The 20,543-nt window shown below is 35.0% G+C and overlaps 1 protein-coding gene across 7 annotated transcripts in view; it reads right to left on the reverse strand.

Annotated features, from left to right (window-relative positions):
* Window positions 1–20,543, reverse strand: part of wrd (well-rounded) — a 197,715-nt gene that overhangs the window by 139,278 nt on the left and 37,894 nt on the right. The window contains exon 1 of one of the 7 annotated variants that reach the window (XM_067784989.1): window positions 13,315–13,478. The exons of the other annotated variants lie outside the window; for them this stretch is intronic. Within the exon in view, the coding sequence (XP_067641090.1) occupies window positions 13,315–13,347 (33 nt within the window). The 5' untranslated portion in view covers window positions 13,348–13,478. Of the gene's footprint in view, window positions 1–13,314; window positions 13,479–20,543 lie in introns of those variants that run through there. 7 annotated transcript variants of the gene reach the window in all.

Below are 20,543 nucleotides of genomic sequence, written 5' to 3' on the forward strand. Positions count from 1 at the left end.
AAACTTCGTAAAGAGGGTTCTGTCAATTGGTGACACAATGTATCACTCGAAAAATATTGAAACTATTGAAGAAATACTTAAGGACAACGGCGATCCCACATATTTAATAAAAGGCTATATACGCCATTACTATACAAAAATTAACACCAATAAAACCATTGACCACGCGAATAGTAACATTTATAAAACATCGACAATCGTTCCGGGGCTGTCAAACAGAATAAAACATTCCAAAATGTATAATAATGAAACATTCCAAATAGCGTTTACTTATAATAATATGGTCCAACAAATCTTTAGCAATACAAAAAGCAAGATAGAAAAATTCGAAAAATCTAATGTGGTATACAAGATTCCATGCAACGGTGACGGGTCCCACGTATGCAATAAAGTATATGTGGGTACTACAAAATCTAGATTAAAGACGAAGATTTGCGCGCATAAATCGAATTTTAAAAACCGGGACAACACTAGCGAAAATAAGACCGCTTTAACTCAACATTGCAGCGAAACCGGACATGCACCAGATTAGGATAATGTAGCAATACTACAACAAGAGAGGCATTATAACAAAAGATATGCATTAGAGATGCTACATATAAATAATTTAAGGAGAGAACATCGTATGAATTTCAAATCGGATACCGAAAAATGTGCTTCCGCGTATAGACATATAATAAATAATACTACACATATCACATGATGTAATTTTTGCATGTACGATAACGGCGTTTTATATCCTAAGATAGATTCGTTAGGTTTTAAAAATATTTTAAATTAAATAGATTTTATCATTTACACAATAGTTTGAAAAGTTTTCTGAAACATAAACACGTTTGGCAAACAAATTTGCACATGTGTAACCCCCATTATGTTCCATTCTCATTATGTTACATATTGCTACGAATATTAGCAAAACTAAGGAGTGCTGCCGTCTCTAATCCGATGCTAAGCAGTGACGTGAATGCACATGAATAATTCAATCATTATGTATCTACATAAACGAAACAATAACTGGGTCTACATATATGTACCATGTACGTATACGATCAGCGGAGAGTCAATGCACTAACCCATGCATATATATGAGATACTCCTATAAGTATGCGATGAGAAAAACTATAAAATTGTGCAATTGTAGTTACAGCTGAGATGTTTGAGAGCTAATGGACTAGTAGATTCTGGAAGCGCCTAGAAGATGCAGAGTATAAAAGGCGACAGATGTAGAGGCGCTGGAATTCAGTTTGATTTGAGTTGTCAAGCAGTTACGACTAAGACAATATCTAGCGAGCAATAGCAGTATTATTTTGAAAGTCAGTTTCCCTTAAGCTATCAGTTTGGTTATTAAGCTATTCGTTGCACAGTTTGAGTGTTATTGTGAAGTATTTTAATAAAGGCCATTTTTCCATTATATAATATTGGAGTTATTTATTCAACAATTTAGCGATACGAACCTAGCAAAAGGGCAAATAAGAGGATTTGCAGAAAATTCGTTACAATTGGTGTCACAAGAGGAATTGTTGAATAAATTCCGAAGATTGGGAATACAACTTGGGCATGGCAAAGTTCAGTGAATTGAAGATCCAGCAACTGAAAAAGGAGTTGGAGAACCGTGGATTAAATACAACCGGCAATAGGATCGAACTTCAAGCACGGCTACGAGAGGTAATGGAGTCGCAAGGAAATGATGTGGACGAGTTTGTCTTTTATCCTGATGGGGACGAAACAACAACAAAAATTGAAGAGAAAAAGGAAACATCGCAGACAGTTACGAGCACAGACTTGAACATGATATTGGCTGCAATAACTGCTCAAACATCGACAGTGGCATCTCAGCTGGAATCGCAGGAGACACGTTTAACATCCAAGATGGAAGAACAGAAAACGTATATGTCATCTCAACTAGAAGAACAGAAAACGTATATGTCATCACAGATGGAATCCAAAGAGACACGAATAACATCGAAGATTGAAGCACAAGAAACGCGTATGTCAGAAATGTCGACACAGATTACATCGAAGATGGAAGCACAAGAAACGCGTATATCCGAAATGTCGTCGCAAATGTCATCTCAGCTGGAATCGCAGGAGAACCGTATAACAGCGAAGATTGAAGCACAAGAGGCACGGATATCCGAAAGTTCGGCTCAAATTTCAGCACAGATATCATCGCAGATCTCTGCTCAACTGGAAGAGCAAGAAGGACGTATTTCCTCGAAGTTGGGAGGCGCAAGATACAAAAATTTTACAGTTTGAAGAAAAAATCGAGGCCGAGGTGGATGCTTTGAGAGGACGTATCGAGCAGTTGCAACTAAATCGCCTAGCAGTTTCAACTAGTAATCCAAAGGTAAAAACACCATCCTTTGACGGTTCTGTTCCTTTCCAGGTCTTTAAGCTACAATTGGAGAAGACCGCAGCAGTGAACAACTGGAATGCGGAAGATAAAGTTGCTGCACTGTTCGTAGCATTGAAGGGGCCAGCAGCGGAAATCCTACAGACGATTCCCGAAGGAGAGCGGAACAATTATGAAGCATTGATGGCTGCTGTAGAACGACGTTATGGAAGCGAGCATAGAAAACAGATATTCCAAATTGAGTTGCAAAACCGCTACCAAAAAGCAAATGGGACATTGCAGGAGTTTGCTTCAGATATTGAAAGATTGGCTCATCTTGCAAATGCGGACGTACCCGTGGAATACACTGAAAGGGTAAAGATTCAGAGCTTTATAAATGGCATACGAGATGTGGAAACGAAACGGGCTACATATGCGAATCCAAAACTAACATTTGCTGAAACGATATCGCATGCTCTGATTCAGGAAACAGCGTCGCTTCTGCGTAAGCCAGTTTTCAAAGCACGCCGTGTGGAAGTAGAAAGGCCAGAGTGGGTAGACACAATTTTGGAAGCACTGAAGGGATCTCAACAGAAGAATGCAGGAGTTATTAAATGTTTCAAGTGCGGGAACCCAGGTCACATTGCACGTCATTGCGATCTTGGTCCCAATAGTTCCAACAATGTGGGTGGCCGTAAACGCAAAGCTGGCGGAAATGAGCAAGAGCGTGTCGGATATAAAGAACGAAAACTTGCCCCGGCTATTGAATGTCCTGTGATATCTGTGTCGCAAATTGGAAGGAAATCAAGCAGTCTTACCGTCAGAGGGAATGTGGATGGTAAAGAACGTGTACTGACTGTAGATACGGGCGCATCTCATTCCTTGATCCGATCTGACTTGGTCAACAGGAGAATAAAACCGTTACCTGGAGCAAAGTTTCGTACGGTCACTAGCAAGTATAACCAAGTTCAGGGAGAAGTGATATGTGAAGTCTTGATTGGAAAGGTCACGGTTCTACACAAATTCGTTGTGGCGAAGATCGTTGAAGAAGTCTTATTGGGAGTGGACTTCTTGGTTGACCATGACATCAGGATCGATATGCGGAGAAAAATTATGAGCTATAAGAACCAGGACATACCGCTTAACATTAGTTTGGAAAAAGGGTTCAGTAGTAATCGAGTACTGGTGGAGAATACTCGACAAAAACCACGGAAGTCAAAGGCAAAGGTTAATAGGTCGAATGGGCCAAATAAAGCAACACCAAAAGTACCTGCGAGAGAAACATTGGCATTGACAAAACCTAAAAGACGCAGGAAAACGAAGCAACGAATTTCGGAGAAAGAATGCGAGGGTAGTTTCAAGCCAGAGCGCACTACTGTGGGGAAACGTGGGAACGATACTGATTATGCAAAGCAAATCCGTCCAGCGCAAGCTCTACGAAGTAGTTCATCGGCCAAACAACAGAGTGTGAAGGAACGAACCAGGGTATTGAGTAGTACGATGAAACACAGGTACCATGAGAACAATAATTCGAAATGTTTCTTGGCGGGAGATTTGGTACGGTTATACAACCCTCACCGGCGGAAAGGTGTTCCATCCAAATTTCGGTGCAGTTGGGAAGGCCCGTACAAGGTTGTGAAGAAGATCAGTGATATCATCTACCGCATACAAAGCAGTGAGAAACCACGGAGTAGAAGAGTTGTACATTTGGCGATGCTAGCAGCGGTTAAATCGAGAGATTTGTCTAATCGGGACGATCAGACTTAGGTGGAGGGCAGTGTTACGAATATTAGCAAAACTAAGGAGTGCTGCCGTCTCTAAGCCGATGCTTAGCAGTGGCGTGAATGCACATCAATAATTCAATCATTATGTATCTACATAAACGAAACAATAACTGCGTCCACATATATGCACCATGTACGTATACGAGCAGCAGAGAGTAAATGCACTAACACATGCATATATCTGAGATACTCCTATAAGTATGCAATGAGAAAAACTATAAAATTGTGCAATTGTAGTTACAGCTGAGATGTTTGAGAGCTAATGGACTAGTAGATTCTGGAAGCGCCTAGAAGATGCGAATGTTAAAGTCAAAGAGTATAAAAGGCGACAGATGTAGATGCGCTGGAATTCAGTTTGATTTGAGTTGTCAAGCAGTTACGACCATGGCGGAACGATACAAGGTGGGAGCATGGCGACATACCTACAAACATAAATAAAAATTCCATGTACTTTGTTTTTGTAAATTCGATGGACAAATGTCAAAATCGTACTGCACCGGAAGTTGATGTATCAAATCAAATAAAAAAAGTTTATAATCAGCTGTCCCATGCTGCCACCTTGTATCGATCCGCCATGGTTACGACTAAGACGATATCTAGCGAGCAATAGCAGTATTATTTTGAAAGCCAGTTTCCTTTAAGCTATCAGTTTGGTTATTAAGCTATTCGTTGCACAGTTTGAGTTTTATTGTGAAGTATTTTAATAAAGGCCATTTTTCCATTATTCAATATTGGAGTTATTTATTCAACAGTTTAGCGATACGAACCTAGCAAAAGGGCAAATAAGAGGATTTGCAGAAAATTCGTTACAATATATAACAACCAATGAGCTGAGCATCGCTCACTATTGATATTCAATGTATAATTGGTAGTGTACAATTACTGTTTTTTATTTGTTTACATATTTCTATCTATTTTAACTACTTGTCCTTCTGTATTTTAATATTCTTAAACCAGTCGATCAGTGACACTGCTGAAGAGTGGAGGTACGTGCTATGCATTAGTATATGTTTTTATGATTTTAATTTTTTGATGTTTTTATGTTTAGTTACAGTCTTGATAATGAGCTCAGAATGAACTCGAAATATCGACACCAATAAAATCATGATATATATTGATAAAGCAATCGTGTTTTAATAATATATATGTATTTGGCTTCGAGCTCGAATAATTTTCAATATTTTAGGAAATTTTTATATTGCAGTTCAATTTATTTTAGTTTGGATTTTTGCCAAGTAAAAAATTTAATTTTATGGACTTTGCTATAAGGAAAATCTAAAAGACAATTTGAAAAAACTTTCGAAAATCTATGCACATTTTGGAAGACTCAAAATTGAAATAAAATCTAAACAAAAAATTTTCCAACTTAAAACTTAAATTTTTTGGAATTTAGAATTTTTTTCGCGTTTTCAAATTTTAAGCCCATTTTCGAAGAAAATATTTTTAATTTCGAAATATTTAAAAAAAAAAATGTAAGGCGCGATAACCTCCGAAGAGATCTAAGGCCGAGCTTCTCTTCCAATTTGCGTCGTGCCCCTCTTGATTTTTCCCTACAAATTGGCCGGACGGGACCTACATGTTTTATGCCGACTCCGAACGGCATCTGCAAGGCAGATGAGTTTTCGCTGAGAGCTTTTCATGGCAGAAATACAATCGGAGCGCTTGCCAGACACTGCCGAGGGGCGACCCCGCTTAGAAAAATTTTCTTCTAATTGAAAAATCTTATTTCTAAAATTTTGATGTTGCTTTGCCCGGGAGTTGAACCCAGGGCATACGGTGTGATAGGCGGAGCACGCTTTAAATATTTAGTCCAATTAATTTTAGTATAATTTTCGTCCATATAAAAAATAAAAACTTACACATTTTCTATTAAAGAAAATCTAGAATACAATTCGAAACTGCAAATTTTGAAGCAGTCAAACTTGAGTAAATTAAATTTGACAAAAAAACGGATACTTAAAAAGGTTTCCAAAATCCTAAATTGAGATTTAGACATTTTCACCAAGTTTTCATTTAACTATTCACAAAAATGTCTTTTTTATTAACGAAAATAAATAAAATTTGCGCTCAATAAATACAAATAGACAACATTGGTTATCGCTTTTGATTTCTATAAATAGATAGAATAGCAAACCAGTTCTTAAAATGAACTGGCAACAACAAAAGTGAAGCTTTGGAACAAGTAAACAAACAAAGTATGACCGTGCAAAGAATATATAAATCTATGCAAAGAACTTGATTGAGAGAAGTTTCACAACAACAAAAGCATGGCTTTGGCTGAATGTGTTTGTAAACCGCTCAATCATCGTAAGAGTGCGGATTCAAGTCCCACTTCCGGGAGAAAATGCTTAGAAGAGATTTACAACGTGACGTCGTTTAAATTTTTCTAAAATTATTAAATAAATAAAATTTAATTGTGTGGTTTGTGGTTATTGGAGCTTTTCGGACTTCGAAAACACGAGAATATTAGATATTGAGGGGAAAGAAAGAAACCGAATGACGCTGGAAGCATTGAGAATACAACAAAAAAATCAACAATGCTATGAATTATAAAGAAGAAGTCAATAACATCAACTGCGCTTACATGACGGCATTATCAGCTAGTGAACGATTCAGTGCAGATGATTGAATTAATGTTAAGAGTTGTTTATTTATGATAAGAAATATCCATGTTTTAATAAAGTTGTTTAACATTGAATGTAAGTGGAAAGTCTGTTAAAGAGTTGTGTAAAGTTTTCATTGTAAATATGTTAATGTTTGTTTTCTTTTATGTTTATATTTTTATGTTAAAATATACAGCCTCCCTCAGGAAGATGGAAAATACCCATCAAAACGCGCAGGAGAAAAAGAAAAACTTGTGTTTTGTTTTGAAATTATCGGCCGAAAAGCTTCAATAACCACAAACTTAACTAAAAATTGGCCCAAATTAATATAAAATTTAATTGTACTGGTGCAAAACGTTGTAAGCGCCAATCATAATTTTTTTTGGAAAGACAGAAAGGTACCTTTCCTTTGGAACACAATTTTTTTTTTTTTTTTAATTTTGACAGCTTAACACACACTATGAGGCATTGCGCAAAATATGATATGGGCCGGGTTTATATTTGAGCACAATGAAAAAGGGTATTAACACCTGTTACCTGCAAGAAGTCATAGCCAGTAATTGTTGCCGCTATTTTTCTACCCCCAGGCGTACTATTTACATAAACTCAAACTAATTTTTTTATTTACTCATTGCAATAACACTGAGAAAAAAGCTAGTAAAATCAAATGATATATAACTTGGAGTTGAAATATAAACTGTTCACTCAATATAGAAAAAGTTAAAAAAAATAACCTTTTTGGAGATATTAATTTTTGAAAGTCATAAATTTTTACTAAATACTAAAAAAAATGTTTTTAAACTATATGCTATTGTTTATAAATTTATATAAAAGAAAATGTAATAACGAACATTTCAAAGAAAAAATCATGAGATCTGATAAACTCACATGCTTGGTTTTCACCTTATCTCACTCGTTGGATTTCCTCCTATCTCTGTGGCAGAACACAAAGAGTAATATTTAAAAATATGTTTTCGAGTATCATTAGTGTCACCTCTGGTGTTCCTCAGGGCAGCCACCTTGGCCCGATTCTGTTTTTGCTATTTATAAACGATATCTCGACAACTATAAAATATTCCAAAATCCTGATGTATGCTGATGATGTAAAACTTTTTAAAACATACGCGTCAATTGAAGAACGTTCTTTACTTCAGACGAATTTAAATTGCTTAGCTGATTGGTGCATTGTGAACCACATGCCGCTTAATCTTCAGAAATGTAAATTTATGTGTTTTTCGCGCAGGAGTTTACAGCCAGCTTCTTACACAATTAAGAGTGTTAATGTTTTTGTAGACTTGGGAGTTAAAATGAACTGCAAACTTAGCTTCAACACTCATATAAGTGTCACTGTCAATAGAGCTAAAGGTGTCTTAGCATTTGTGAAAAGGTGGTCAAAAGAGTTTAGCGACCCCTACGTAACGAAAACCCTCTTCACAACATTGGTTAGGCCGATATTAGGTTATGGCTCAATAGTCTGGAATCCGCGTTTTCAAGTCCATACTGACAGGCTCGAATCAATACAAAAACAGTTTTTACTATTTGCCTTAAGGAATTTTCAGTGGGACTCTTCATTTAATCTTCCACCTTATACTAATCGATTAAAACTTATCAATCTTCCAACTCTTACTAGTCGTAGAGAAATGTCTGGCGTAATATTTATGACAAAACTACTGAATGGATCGATTTCAAGCCCATTTCGTCTGAACGAAGTGAACTTCAGTGTTCCCTGTCGCACTACGAGACACTACAAACCTCATATTTTAAAACAATGTAGAACGGATTTCGAACTTAACGAACCTTTCCGGTGTTTGTGCCAAGATTATAACTCTCACTCAAACACATTTGATATGTCGGACTCCCTTTTTTCTATAAAAAAGACTGTCCTTATCTCTCTTATTCGTTAATGCTGTACATGTTTGTTTCTATGTTCTATTAATTTAAGTTTTACCCTCAGCTGATGATATTTCTTCTGTAGCTGAGCAGTTTTAGATCTCGGCAAACCACTGCCCATCAATGACACGGCCCAACAAAAAAATTATAAATATAAATTTGTTATAAAATTAATAAATAATAAAAAAAAATATTGAAAAATAATAAAAAAAATATTGAATAAAATATCGATTGCATTTTATCAATTGCCGATAAATCCGAAAAAAAAAATTTATTAGGCAAAAAACACATGTTTCATATTTTTGGAATGAGCCCCAGCTATTGAATCAACTTCATACATGAAAAAAGTGCATCAAATGTTAGCCAAAGCTATGTCAAAAAACAAGTAGAAGTGTCTATGTTCGGGTGTAACCGAACATTATATACTCAGCGTGAGCTTCAATTGTACATTTCATTTCAGATAAATTACTTTTCTACATAACACGTGGCACCGCCCGTTTAAAAAAAATTCTCCCCATTTCCTCTTATCATTCATTCAAAGCTCTTTTTCGCTAAGATATAGCTTATTATTCTAGTCTACGACCCTTTTAAACTTGTTTTATATCTAAGTTGCCGTGGTCTTTAACTGATCCCGTCCATTTTTACTAGAAATATTTTCTGCTATAAGGAAAATATGTGTACACAGTTTCATTACGATATGTTAATTTTTCTTCGAGTTATGGCTTCCCAAATATAGAAAATTTCTTAGTCATAAAAGGGGCGGTGCCTTTTTTTAATTTGAAGTTTTTCCTACTTATTTTTATAAACCCACTTGGGAAATGAAATATCATTGATATAAAGCTCTTTTTTGCAAAGATATAGCTTATTTTATTCGTCCACAACCCTTTTAAAAATCTTTTATATAAAAGTGGGTGTGGTCCTTAACCGATTTCGTTAATTTTTCTTCAAAGCATTCCTCATAGTAAAGGCAACTTCTCTACCGAATTTTGTTACAATAGGTTTAACGATTTTTTATTTATGATTAATAGTATTTGTAAAATTGATTTTATCACAAGTGGGCGGTGCCACGCCCATTTTAAATTTTTTTTTTAATTTTTATCAAGAGTCTCAATATCAATCCACAAGTCAAATTTCAATATTCTAGGTGTATTATTTACTAAATAATCAGGCTTTTTGTGTGTTCCAAAATGTTATATATATATAAAGTGGGCGTGGTTATCATCCGATTTCGCTCATTTTCAATACCAATTTACTCTGGGTCAGATAAGCGCGTATACCAAATTTGGTGGAGATATCTCAATATTTACTCAAGTTATTGTGTTAACGGACAGACAGACGGACGGACGGACATGGCTCAATCAAATTTTGTTTCGATACTGATGATTTTGATATATGGAAGTCTATATCTATCTCGATTCCTTTATACCTGTACAACCAACCGTTATCCAATCAAAGTTAATATACTCTGTGTGCAAAGCACGCTGAGTATAAAAATAAATACAAATTCGCCGGACGACCCCGCTCACACATTTTGTTCTAATTAAAATGTTTCTAAAATTTTGATGTGGGTTTTTCAAGGCCTTGCACCCCAGAATTGTTGGTTTTAGGCGTAGCACGCTACCATCATATCACGTTGGCCTCTCTGCTCTGTTAACTAACAATTATTATTGTCAGCCTGAGAATACCAATGAAAACTGTTACTCACTTTTCCGACGACATTGGAACCATGGCGCAACGATACAAGGTGGCAGCATGGAACAGCTGATTATAAACTTTTTTTATTTGATTTGATACATCAACTTCCGGTGCAGTACGATTTTGACATTTGTCCAACGAATTTACAACAACAAAGTACATGGAATTTTTATTTATGTTTGTAGGTATGTCACCATGCTGCCACCTTGTATCATTCCGCTATGATTGGAACAACTCTGGCTGCTGAAATCTCTATGACACCACAGTCATAAGGGCAAAGTAATGAGCGTCGTGAGCGTAATATTCTCTGTAAAATTAGCTGATGCATTTATATAATATTGAGAGTTGCTTGGTTGAGAATCTGTCATTTTTACAGAATATTGTTGACTTGAGACCAATAGTTTTTCTTCTGTTGAAATAACTAAACAAATTTGTTTTCATATGTATATAAGTAGCGAGTCTGACTCATATTGCTTTATACAATGGTTTTTGTTATTAATATTTAGAGAATAATTGCAAAGTTTACAAACGGCGATGGTTACTGTTTCTGAATTACACTTCTTTATCAGCTAGCTTCTCGGGAGCTGAGTATTCAACTCGAATCTCCAACATTCAATCCAGTGTAAAGGCCTTTAACCACTCAGCCATATGAATGCCCCGCTGTTCGCTCTGCAATCGGTCGCTAAGTGTTGCCTTTGTTGTTATTTATTTTACCATCTTAAGGTAGATATAATTCTATATGCTATTTTAACCTAATGGTGTTGAATTTTAGATTCTTAGAGACCAATTGCAGAGCGAACAGCGGGGCATTCATATGGCTGAGTGGTTAAAGGCATCTGCCTTTACACTCGTATGAATGTTGGAGATTCGAGTTCAATACTCAGCTCCCGAGAAGCTAGCTGATGAAGAAGTGAAATACATAAACATGTCCTAGTAACCATCGTCGTTTGTAAACTTTGCAATTTTTCTCTAAATATCAATTGCAAATTTGTTTTCTTGACAAAAAAATCGGTTGAATAAACCATAATGCGATCAATTTTACTTAATGTGTGTTAAGTCAATAAACTGATTTCTTGATTTTACTAACTTCATTTCCTTCTGTGAACAATATTCCACGTGCATATATTAATTACCATTGAGCAAAAATATGAAGCATTTAAAGCATTCAAAACGAATCAACACACCTCTCATAATCGGGCATATCAAAATCGATAATCAATCAAGTTCTAATCGAAACGAATGACACAAAATAAATATGACATAATAATGATACAATTAAAAACAAAAATTATTGTCACATATAAGAGTTTTTTCATCACAAATCAAATTAAAATGTTAAGAGCATTAAAATTTCATAGCGATAACCGACGGTGTTCAAAAATAGAATGTCCGGTACACATACATACACATAAATACACTGAATGAAATGGTGCTAGTAAAATCAACAAATCGGTTCTGTTATTTTTGACTTAATGGAGATTCCGTGAAATTGATCGAATCATGGTTAATTCGACCGAGTTCTTTGTCAAGCGAACAAATTAGTTTAGTCATTTCAGCAGAAGAGAAACTGTCGCTCTTAAGTTAACAAAATTATGTAAAATTGACAGATTCCTAACCAATCTAACTGATTTTTCTGTTAACACAACTGATCTTACAGGTCATTTCAACGGAGATCAACTGTCTATACATGAGCAAATTTCAAAGAGAATTTTACTCTCACTACGCTCTCTACTTTGTACTTATAACGATGGTGCCACTTGTTAAAAAAGAACACCAAACTAAGAAAACCATCAAATCGAAAAAGCACACAAAATGGGAAAACAATAAAAAACTAGTTTTTCAGTTATCAATACAAAACGAAAAAACCCTTTTTTGAGTTTACTGTGCAAAAATTATGAGATACGGGGACACCTATTTATCGGGTACAATTTTGCAACTTCTCGTCCAAGCGAAATCAAAATTGCGCCCTCTTGTTGCAAAAGTTTTGCTTGAACGAACAGGATTTTTCCAAAGTTAGTAACATTTTATTCAAGATACCAAAAATCATCCTTTTTTAATGTTGACGTTTCCGACAAAATAAACTTGCCGAATTACATGTAAAGTTACTCCAGTGGTGAATTACCTTCCTGCGATTTGATTCTTTACTTTTCTATAACTTACAAGTTCTCTTTTAAAAATGTTACGTCAAACACTTATACTACAAGTTTAGTTCGAAACAATCAAGTGTGGCAAATACATGCAAGAGAAGAAATTGAGAATGAGCTGAGCTGCAACTGAAAGAATTGAGAATCAGTTTTGTGACTACTATTTTCATTTCTATATTCATATGTGTGTATATGTAGCAAGCATGCGTATTTATGTATTCACATATTTACATATTTATATGGCGGCCGCCGTGGTGTGATGGTAGCGTTGTCCGCCTACTACACCGCAGACCCTGGGTTTACACCCCGGGAAAAGCAATATCAAAATTTTAGAAACAAGCTTTTTCAATTAGAAGAAAAATTTTCTAAGCTGAGTCGCCCCTCGCCAGTGTTCGGCAAGCACTCCGAGTATATTTCTGCCATGAAATGCTCTCAGTGAAAACTCATATGGCTTGCAGATGCCGTTCGGAGTCGGCATAAAACAAGTAGGTCGCGTCCCGCCAATTTGTAAGAAAAATTAAACAGGAGCACGACGCAAATTGGAAGAGAAGTTCGGCCTAAAATCTCTTCGGAGGTTATCGCGCCTTACATTTATTTTATTATATGGCAACATAGATACTTTCATACAAAGCTGTCGCGACAACTTTTTTTGTTCATTTGACTACTAAAACAGTCAATTACGAATCAACGATTTATGCGCAGTTGATTCAACATCTTGTTGCGATGGATATAAATTTACAGAAATTTCGGTTGAATTGACCCGTATTTCGGTTGATTTTACCAGTCTTTTTCTTTCAGTGTATGTCTTTATGACTTTAAAATTTTAAATTGATTTTCTACATAAAAAAACACTAAAAACAACACACCTTGGAAGCAAATAAATCGTTAATATCACGCATTCCTTAATTTCAGGTTTTAAATTTATGTTTAAAAAAATTACTTTTCTGAAATTTTAATAACTAAATTTTTTCTTGTGATAATTTTTTTTATTTTAAATGCCTTTAAGAATAAAAAAAATGTTCAAAATTCTTTATTTTTTTTTACCGTGAAATTTGCAGAAATACAACTTTTTAAATTCTCATATCATTAGCTTTTCACTGATTATTACAGGAATGTCACACCCGCTCAGCTTTCTTTACGATAACTCTATTCAAAAGCGAAATTTAAAGAGTTGACTAGACAATACCACGTCCGAGCGACCAAGCGACAACGAACGCGACGATACGCACAGCCTAACGGCAAAAGTAATATTAAACGTATTTGTATTTAATGAGAGAATTATTTACGTTTGACAACGGTCAACGAATGAGAATTTAAAAAGCACGAAATGTGATTCTAAGGTAGGCACACTTCAATGGTACTTAAACTACACTAATACCAGCGCAAGCAAAAGCCCTGTTGGAAAATTAATTATCGGAGAAAAAAATGCGCTTGAACTTTAAGTATGAAGGTTAGATTACATTGAACTGAATGTGTCCATAGTGTTACTATAACGTATAATTTCTAGATATGTTGTGCCGTACTTTTCTTGTACGGTTACTCCTCCAAACTTAGGCTTGACTGAGTTAGGGACCTAGAATACTTGATCGGTTTTTTACCGCGTCGGCGGTTAGTCTGACTGCATATGCACAGGCATATACACTAGGGTGGGTCGATTTGTATGAACGAAAGTTAACCGATCGCGCCATCGATTTTTCGATAGGATTTGGGCTCAGGAAAAAAGTTCCACTACGAATACCCAAAAAAATAATTTTCGAGCCTGCGAAAAAAAATGGCGAAATGGTAAATTTTTCGACCAAAACACACCCCAAAACCCAAAAAAATTTTTTTTTAAACTGTTATCGCCAACGTTTTTACAACAGTTTTTTGAAAAAAAAAAAAAAAATTGTTTGGGGTTTGGGGAGTGTTTTGGTCGAAAAATTGACTAGTTCACCATATTTTTGTTCGCAGGCTCGAAAATTATTTTTTTGGGTATGCATAGTGGAACATTTTTTTCCTGAGCCCAAAACCTATCGAAAAATCGATGGCGCGATATCGGTTACTTTCGTCCATACAAATCGACCCAGGTTAATGTACACACCGAAGCGCCTGATCCATTATTCATGATACAGCTGATTGTTGGTCGACATCTGCCGCTTATGATGAGTTTGGCTGCTCAACTGTCGAACCGCATCAGCAATTGGTTAAAGACCAGTGCCCACCGCATTGATTATAAAAATTCACCCTGCGGCGTTCTACTGTTTACCGATTTTGTGGCCTCGCAATCAAAGCCCCGGCAATGTCCAGAAAAACACCTAGGGATTAGTTTTGGTGTTCCGGAAATATAATCTAAAAAAATTTTTTTAAATTTATTTGATTAAGTATATGTAGGTATGAAGGTATATTTCAGAAATAGAACCAAACCACATTTCAAAATCATACAAATTAATTTATTTCTGTTTCCGTTTATTCCGTTTCATCTTAATGTAACCAAAAACTTTTAAGTAGCACAGTGTTAAGTATGTTAAAATTTAAACAAGGCAAAGTTAACACACTAGATAACATGAAACTATGACTACTAGGGTGGGTCAAATTGTATGGGGCAAAAATGCAGGTGTACATTTAGTTTCTGAATCTATGGGTCATACTGATTAAATTTTGAAAGAAGATATTGCAAGGCCTCAAAAAAGGCCTGCCGAAAAGCAGTCTTAAGGAAAATAGTTATCCTTTCAAAAAATATATGTACATCGCGTAATTCACAACTGGCTCGTTAGTTTGTTTGTAAGTGGTTGGCATTTTTTTGTTTTTGTATTTTTTTTTGTTCTCCGTTTTTATAAAATTATCGAATTTCAATTTATAAAAACTAAATACAACTAAAAAACTACCAGCTGCCATATTTTTTCCTCTTTAAGGTACGAATATTTTAAAACATTAGCATGACGCGAAGGAGAAATGTCTTTACAACGAAGAAGTCAATTCGCCTAAGCGTGGGCATAACATACAGACAACATATAGAAGTTTGCCTGCTGCATGGCATTCGCGCTGTTACAGGTAATGCTTTCCTTAAGGCTCAGCAGAATTTGAAGTTTAACTATGCCACTTCGACAGATGAGCACTCAATAACATCAATCTGAGAATTTTATTTAAAGTTTTTGTTTGTTCAAATGTCGACTGTAAATCGTCATTTGCTCTCTTGCAACATCTTTTGTTTACGATCGTTTGTAGCAAACGCGACGAGAAATAAATTCAAATTCAAATACTTTAACATCGAGAGAAATCATCGCACAAGAAATCCAAAAAAAAATTCAGAAAATAATCCAAAAAAAGGTTACCTTTTTTGATTTTTAATCGTGGTTATAGGTCATTTATCGGAGATGGAATCCGTCAATTTGATCGAGTGAAACAACAAATGGTTGACTGGATTAGTTTTACTCTTTGTGGGGTTTTTGTGGATATATTGAACTGTATACTTAACATTAGTGTTCATGATTTTCCAAAAAAAAAAAAAAAACACCACAAAACACTTTTTGTTGCATTTTCAAGTTCATGGAAAAAAAGAAAAATTGTGTTTACTATTTTCATAAAAGATCTGTTGAAGATAATTTATTCAAGTATTCGAAATCCAACTTTAACCTTATGGGCGATCATTGGTTGCTGAGATATCGATAATCAACGACAAAAGAATTCTTTTATATTTGAAAACCGATTCCAATGCAAGAAGTGAACGTTTCAAGGCGTACTTATATAGGAATATATTAAAGCTTAATGAACTAAGTATTAAGCTGGGGCCTAGAAAACTGCTAGTATTTGCCAAGAGGACGGAGTTATTCTATAACGTATGTTCTGGCACCCGATCTGATTGGGTTCTTCCGTTTGGTCGTCAAACAAATTGTGGCAACACTATGGACACATTGAGTCTATGTGAGGTCTTTATTGACGGGCCAGTTCAACCTAACCTAACTAAATATCCGATGCCTATAGTGGTTAAGCAAACACGATTTTCTTCACGCCAGTAGACCAAAACCCAAAACTAAACAAATTTTAAATTTTTTTGTTGCTAGTTTTTCTAAAATTACTCAAAAACCGCAGACTAAAAAATTGTGTGGTCATAATGCTAAAACTAGACACATGGAGCTTAAATTTCCTTTTTTGTTCAAAATTGTCCAAAATTTAGGACCTTTTTTATGCCTATATTATTTCCAGAAGTGTTACACCTGAGAGGTTCAACCAAGTTGCATTTGTGTATGTATTTTGAGGTAAGACCCAACAGGCAAAAAATAGATATATGTACATATATATGTGTAGCAATTGTGTGTGCGATTAATTAAGGAAATTTCTGGCAGCATCAATTTTATGAGCAAACTAATTAAAAGAGTTCGGATTTTCATATAACTTTATGGTTGATAACTTTATTTTTGACGGCTAATACATTACATTGTTTTTTTATGTGCTATGAAGTAAATGTGCTCATATTTAAAAGTTTACGTAGCTACATTAGGGTGCGTCTGAGTTTGAAATTTTTAATTCATTAGTTCATTTCTAAACTAAAACTAAATAGTTAATGTATTGAATATGTCAGTTTTCGAAAATCATAGGTGCTATAGCGTATAGATGTAAAATAGCGATGATTTCGAGGTAAAGATACTTTTCTAGAACCCTTATTTATCTCGTGAAACATTTTCTTACATACCCAATTAACATTTCAGCTTGGGTCACATTAGAGCTAAAGTTGATGACTTGTGACTAGCCTACTTCTCAAATCTCAAGCATTTTTCTCAACAGTGGCTGAACTTGAGGATCAATCAAACAACGAAAAAGCATTTTTTATGTGGCAAAAAATAGTTCTCAACTTGCACTCAAGTGTTATTCTTGAATTGTACTCAAATGTAACATTCCAAAACTGAAGTGTGGAAATAAGAAAAAAACATGCGTAAAATATTTTAATTTATAACGCTTCATTGTTTATTTCTGCAATATAAAGATCTGCTGGGTTTGGCGGTGCCGCCTTGGGGAACATTTTTATTTGCAAGTTAACCTCAACTCGATATCCAAAGTTTGATATCAACCGGAGAAATGTGCTGGATATAGATTTGAGAACCAGAAATTTCATTAAGGTTGTATAATGATTAGAGAATAATGTTTGATAACAAGTTAAGAACTATATATGGAATGGTCTTCGATATACCAACACCTTCATTGCAAATTAACATCCTGTCACTTATTAGACAGCGAAACACAAATTAGCAAGACGATTTATTGTAATGCTTTGCTGAGAAGTTTGTTAGTAGAAATGATATTTGCACATTTCTAAAGAAATACGGCCGCCGTGGTGTGATGGTAGCGTGCTCCGCCTACCACACCGATGATCCTGGGTTCACACCCCGGGCAAAGCAACATCAAAATTTTAGAAACAAGATTTTTCAATTAGAATAAAATTTTTCTAAGCGGGGTCGCCCCTCGGCAGTATTTGGCAAGCACTCCGAGTGTATTTCTGCCATGAAAAGCTCTCAGTGAAAACTCATCTGCCTTGCAGATGCCGTTCGGGGTCGGCATAAAACCATTAGGTCCCGTCCCGCCAATTTGTAGGAAAACTTAAAAAGGAGCACGACGCAAATTGGAATAGAAGCTCGGCTTAAAATCTCTTGCGCCTTAAATTTATTTTTTTATTTTAAAGAAATACTTTGAAGTATTTATTTTGCATAGAAGCAGGATTAGCCGAATATTTTTAACGTTTAGCGACGCATGGTGATTGATGTACAATACACATAGAACATTGAATTTCCATTGATTTTAATGTATGTTTAACTTTGTTTGTTTGTTTGCATTCCGAAATGTTTTTTCTTAAAGAAAAACTGCGTAATTAATTTTTTGTTAGCAAAAAAATTTGTTATGTGAACTTGTGGCTAAAAATCTTCAGAATCTAGTAGAAGAAACTTGTTGACAGCTGCGTACTGCAAAAGAAATTTTAACAGACCAAATTTTCTTAAGTATTGATTATCACTTTATGTGGATTATTTGGTTTTATTTAATCATTCATATGTATGTACATATGCATATATGTCATTATGTAAGTTTTTTTTCTCTGTCTGCTAATGATATTTGAAATACCCAGCTGTACATAGCATTAACAAATCGATAATAATGTCCATGGGACCATAGGTCTGAAATGAATTTCGAGGCTCCCTAATCTTCTTAGAAAATTTTATATTCCAACCCGAATCCGAATTTGAAATTTATTTTCATGTATTTTATTTGTGAGAGCCGCTATTCGGATTGCAATATAAAATTTGCTAACAAAATTAGGGAGGCTCGAAATTCATTTCAGACCTATAGTCCCACGGACAATATTACTCAGTATGACCCATAGATTCAGAAACTGGATGTGCCTTTTCAACAATAAATTTCACCCACCCTAATGACTACCCTAATATTTAATTTACAAAAACACATTTTTGAACATTCTTTTGTAGCGATATTCACAAAACCTATGCAAATTTGAAGGCTATGAATGACGGCAACCCAACATACGATTTGGCAAGAAAAGAAAAATGTCATGCAAAAAAAAACTTAAGAAAAATTTGATTTGTCAAGTAGTATCCATCTCTCAAGGAAATTCTACGCTTTTTGCTACATTTTTCTTAAGATTTTCATGCAAACGTGCATATGGGAGTGCTGTTTTCGCCAAGAAACATATTTCTTGAGCAAGAACCAGTCAAATACCAGGGATAACACTGGATGTATTTATGAGTTTTGAATGGAATTAGCCGTTGTGAGCGAATTTTGTAATTAAAATTTAAGTATGACTTTTGAATGGAATTGGCCGTTGTGAACGAATTTTGTAATTAAAATTTAAGTAACTTCCCGATAAGCTACAAGCTTGAAAATTTTAATATAGTTCAGAACCCGATGACAATGCAATAATATAAAAAAAACTCCGATAGGCAGCACATGGATCGAAATACTTCAAAAAATCGTACATATTTGTGGTCCGATTTGGCTTATATTTGGAACACATATTACATACAGAAATAGGAATCACTTCATGAAAAAAAAATCCCGCTAGGTGTGGCAAGGATCGAGGTATTAAAAATACTCGTATTTGTGGTCCGATTTGGCTCACATTTGGAACAGATATTCCATACAGTCCGGTAGAAGTGACATCAAAATATTTTGGAGTTCGTGGCGCCGAGTAGAGTAGAGGTTTGGAAGGATTATGTGACCTAGATTGTAAAAAATTTTCAGGAAAGAGTCCTTGTAACAACGAGTCACTAATGAACTAAATAGAATGAGAAATAAAGAATAAAAACTTGAAAATAAAATGATTAAAAGAAAATTTTAAGTTAAGCGGTTTTATTGAAAACAATACTTACATTAAGTAATAATAATACTAAAAGCTAGATAATAATTAGGTCGGTCCTAGGTAGTAGTCAACACACTCCTCATTAATCTAGGGCGTTGATCAGAAAATTAAATAAAAGCGTTGGACGCGTCAAATTTCTATTGGTATCCATAAGTAAGACCAACTGAACCTTAATCAGGTTATGCTACATCACATTTTTAGTAATTTCACGCAAGTATTGTTTTCAATAAAACCGTTTAACTTACAATTTTTTTTTTTTTTTTTTTTAGTGTACTCTCTTTAACTTACGTAGGCGCATTTCAATTCAAATATGTTAATTTTAAGAAAAATGTCTTCTATTGCATTGCTGAATCTGATTTTCGTGTCTTGCAGGGAAGTAACCCCACTTTATAGAGAACAGAGAGATAAAGAAAATTGCATAATTACTTTACTGCTACTAGTTTTCACACAACAAATATATACGAAATTTTTTTGAACGTTTTTTTATGATATGGATGCGGCTGAAGTTCATTGGACTACAAATTTAGCAAAAATAAATAAGAGAACAAAACAATTGCCAAAAATTTGTTGATACTACTATTTGTTGATACTAGCCGTGTTTTTTTTACACGCGTATACGTTTCGTTTGCGCGTGAAAAAAAACGCCTATCATCGCTTAGATAATGCTTAGGAGACCCATCTAGCGGCTATGTTTAAACAACTAGCTACCGCAACAGGGTGTATCGAAAAGCGGAGACACAACCCTCTGTTGTATTT

Source organism: Eurosta solidaginis, chromosome 1 (genome assembly GCF_040869045.1).
Source record: "Eurosta solidaginis isolate ZX-2024a chromosome 1, ASM4086904v1, whole genome shotgun sequence".
Lineage (NCBI taxonomy): Eukaryota > Metazoa > Arthropoda > Insecta > Diptera > Tephritidae > Eurosta > Eurosta solidaginis.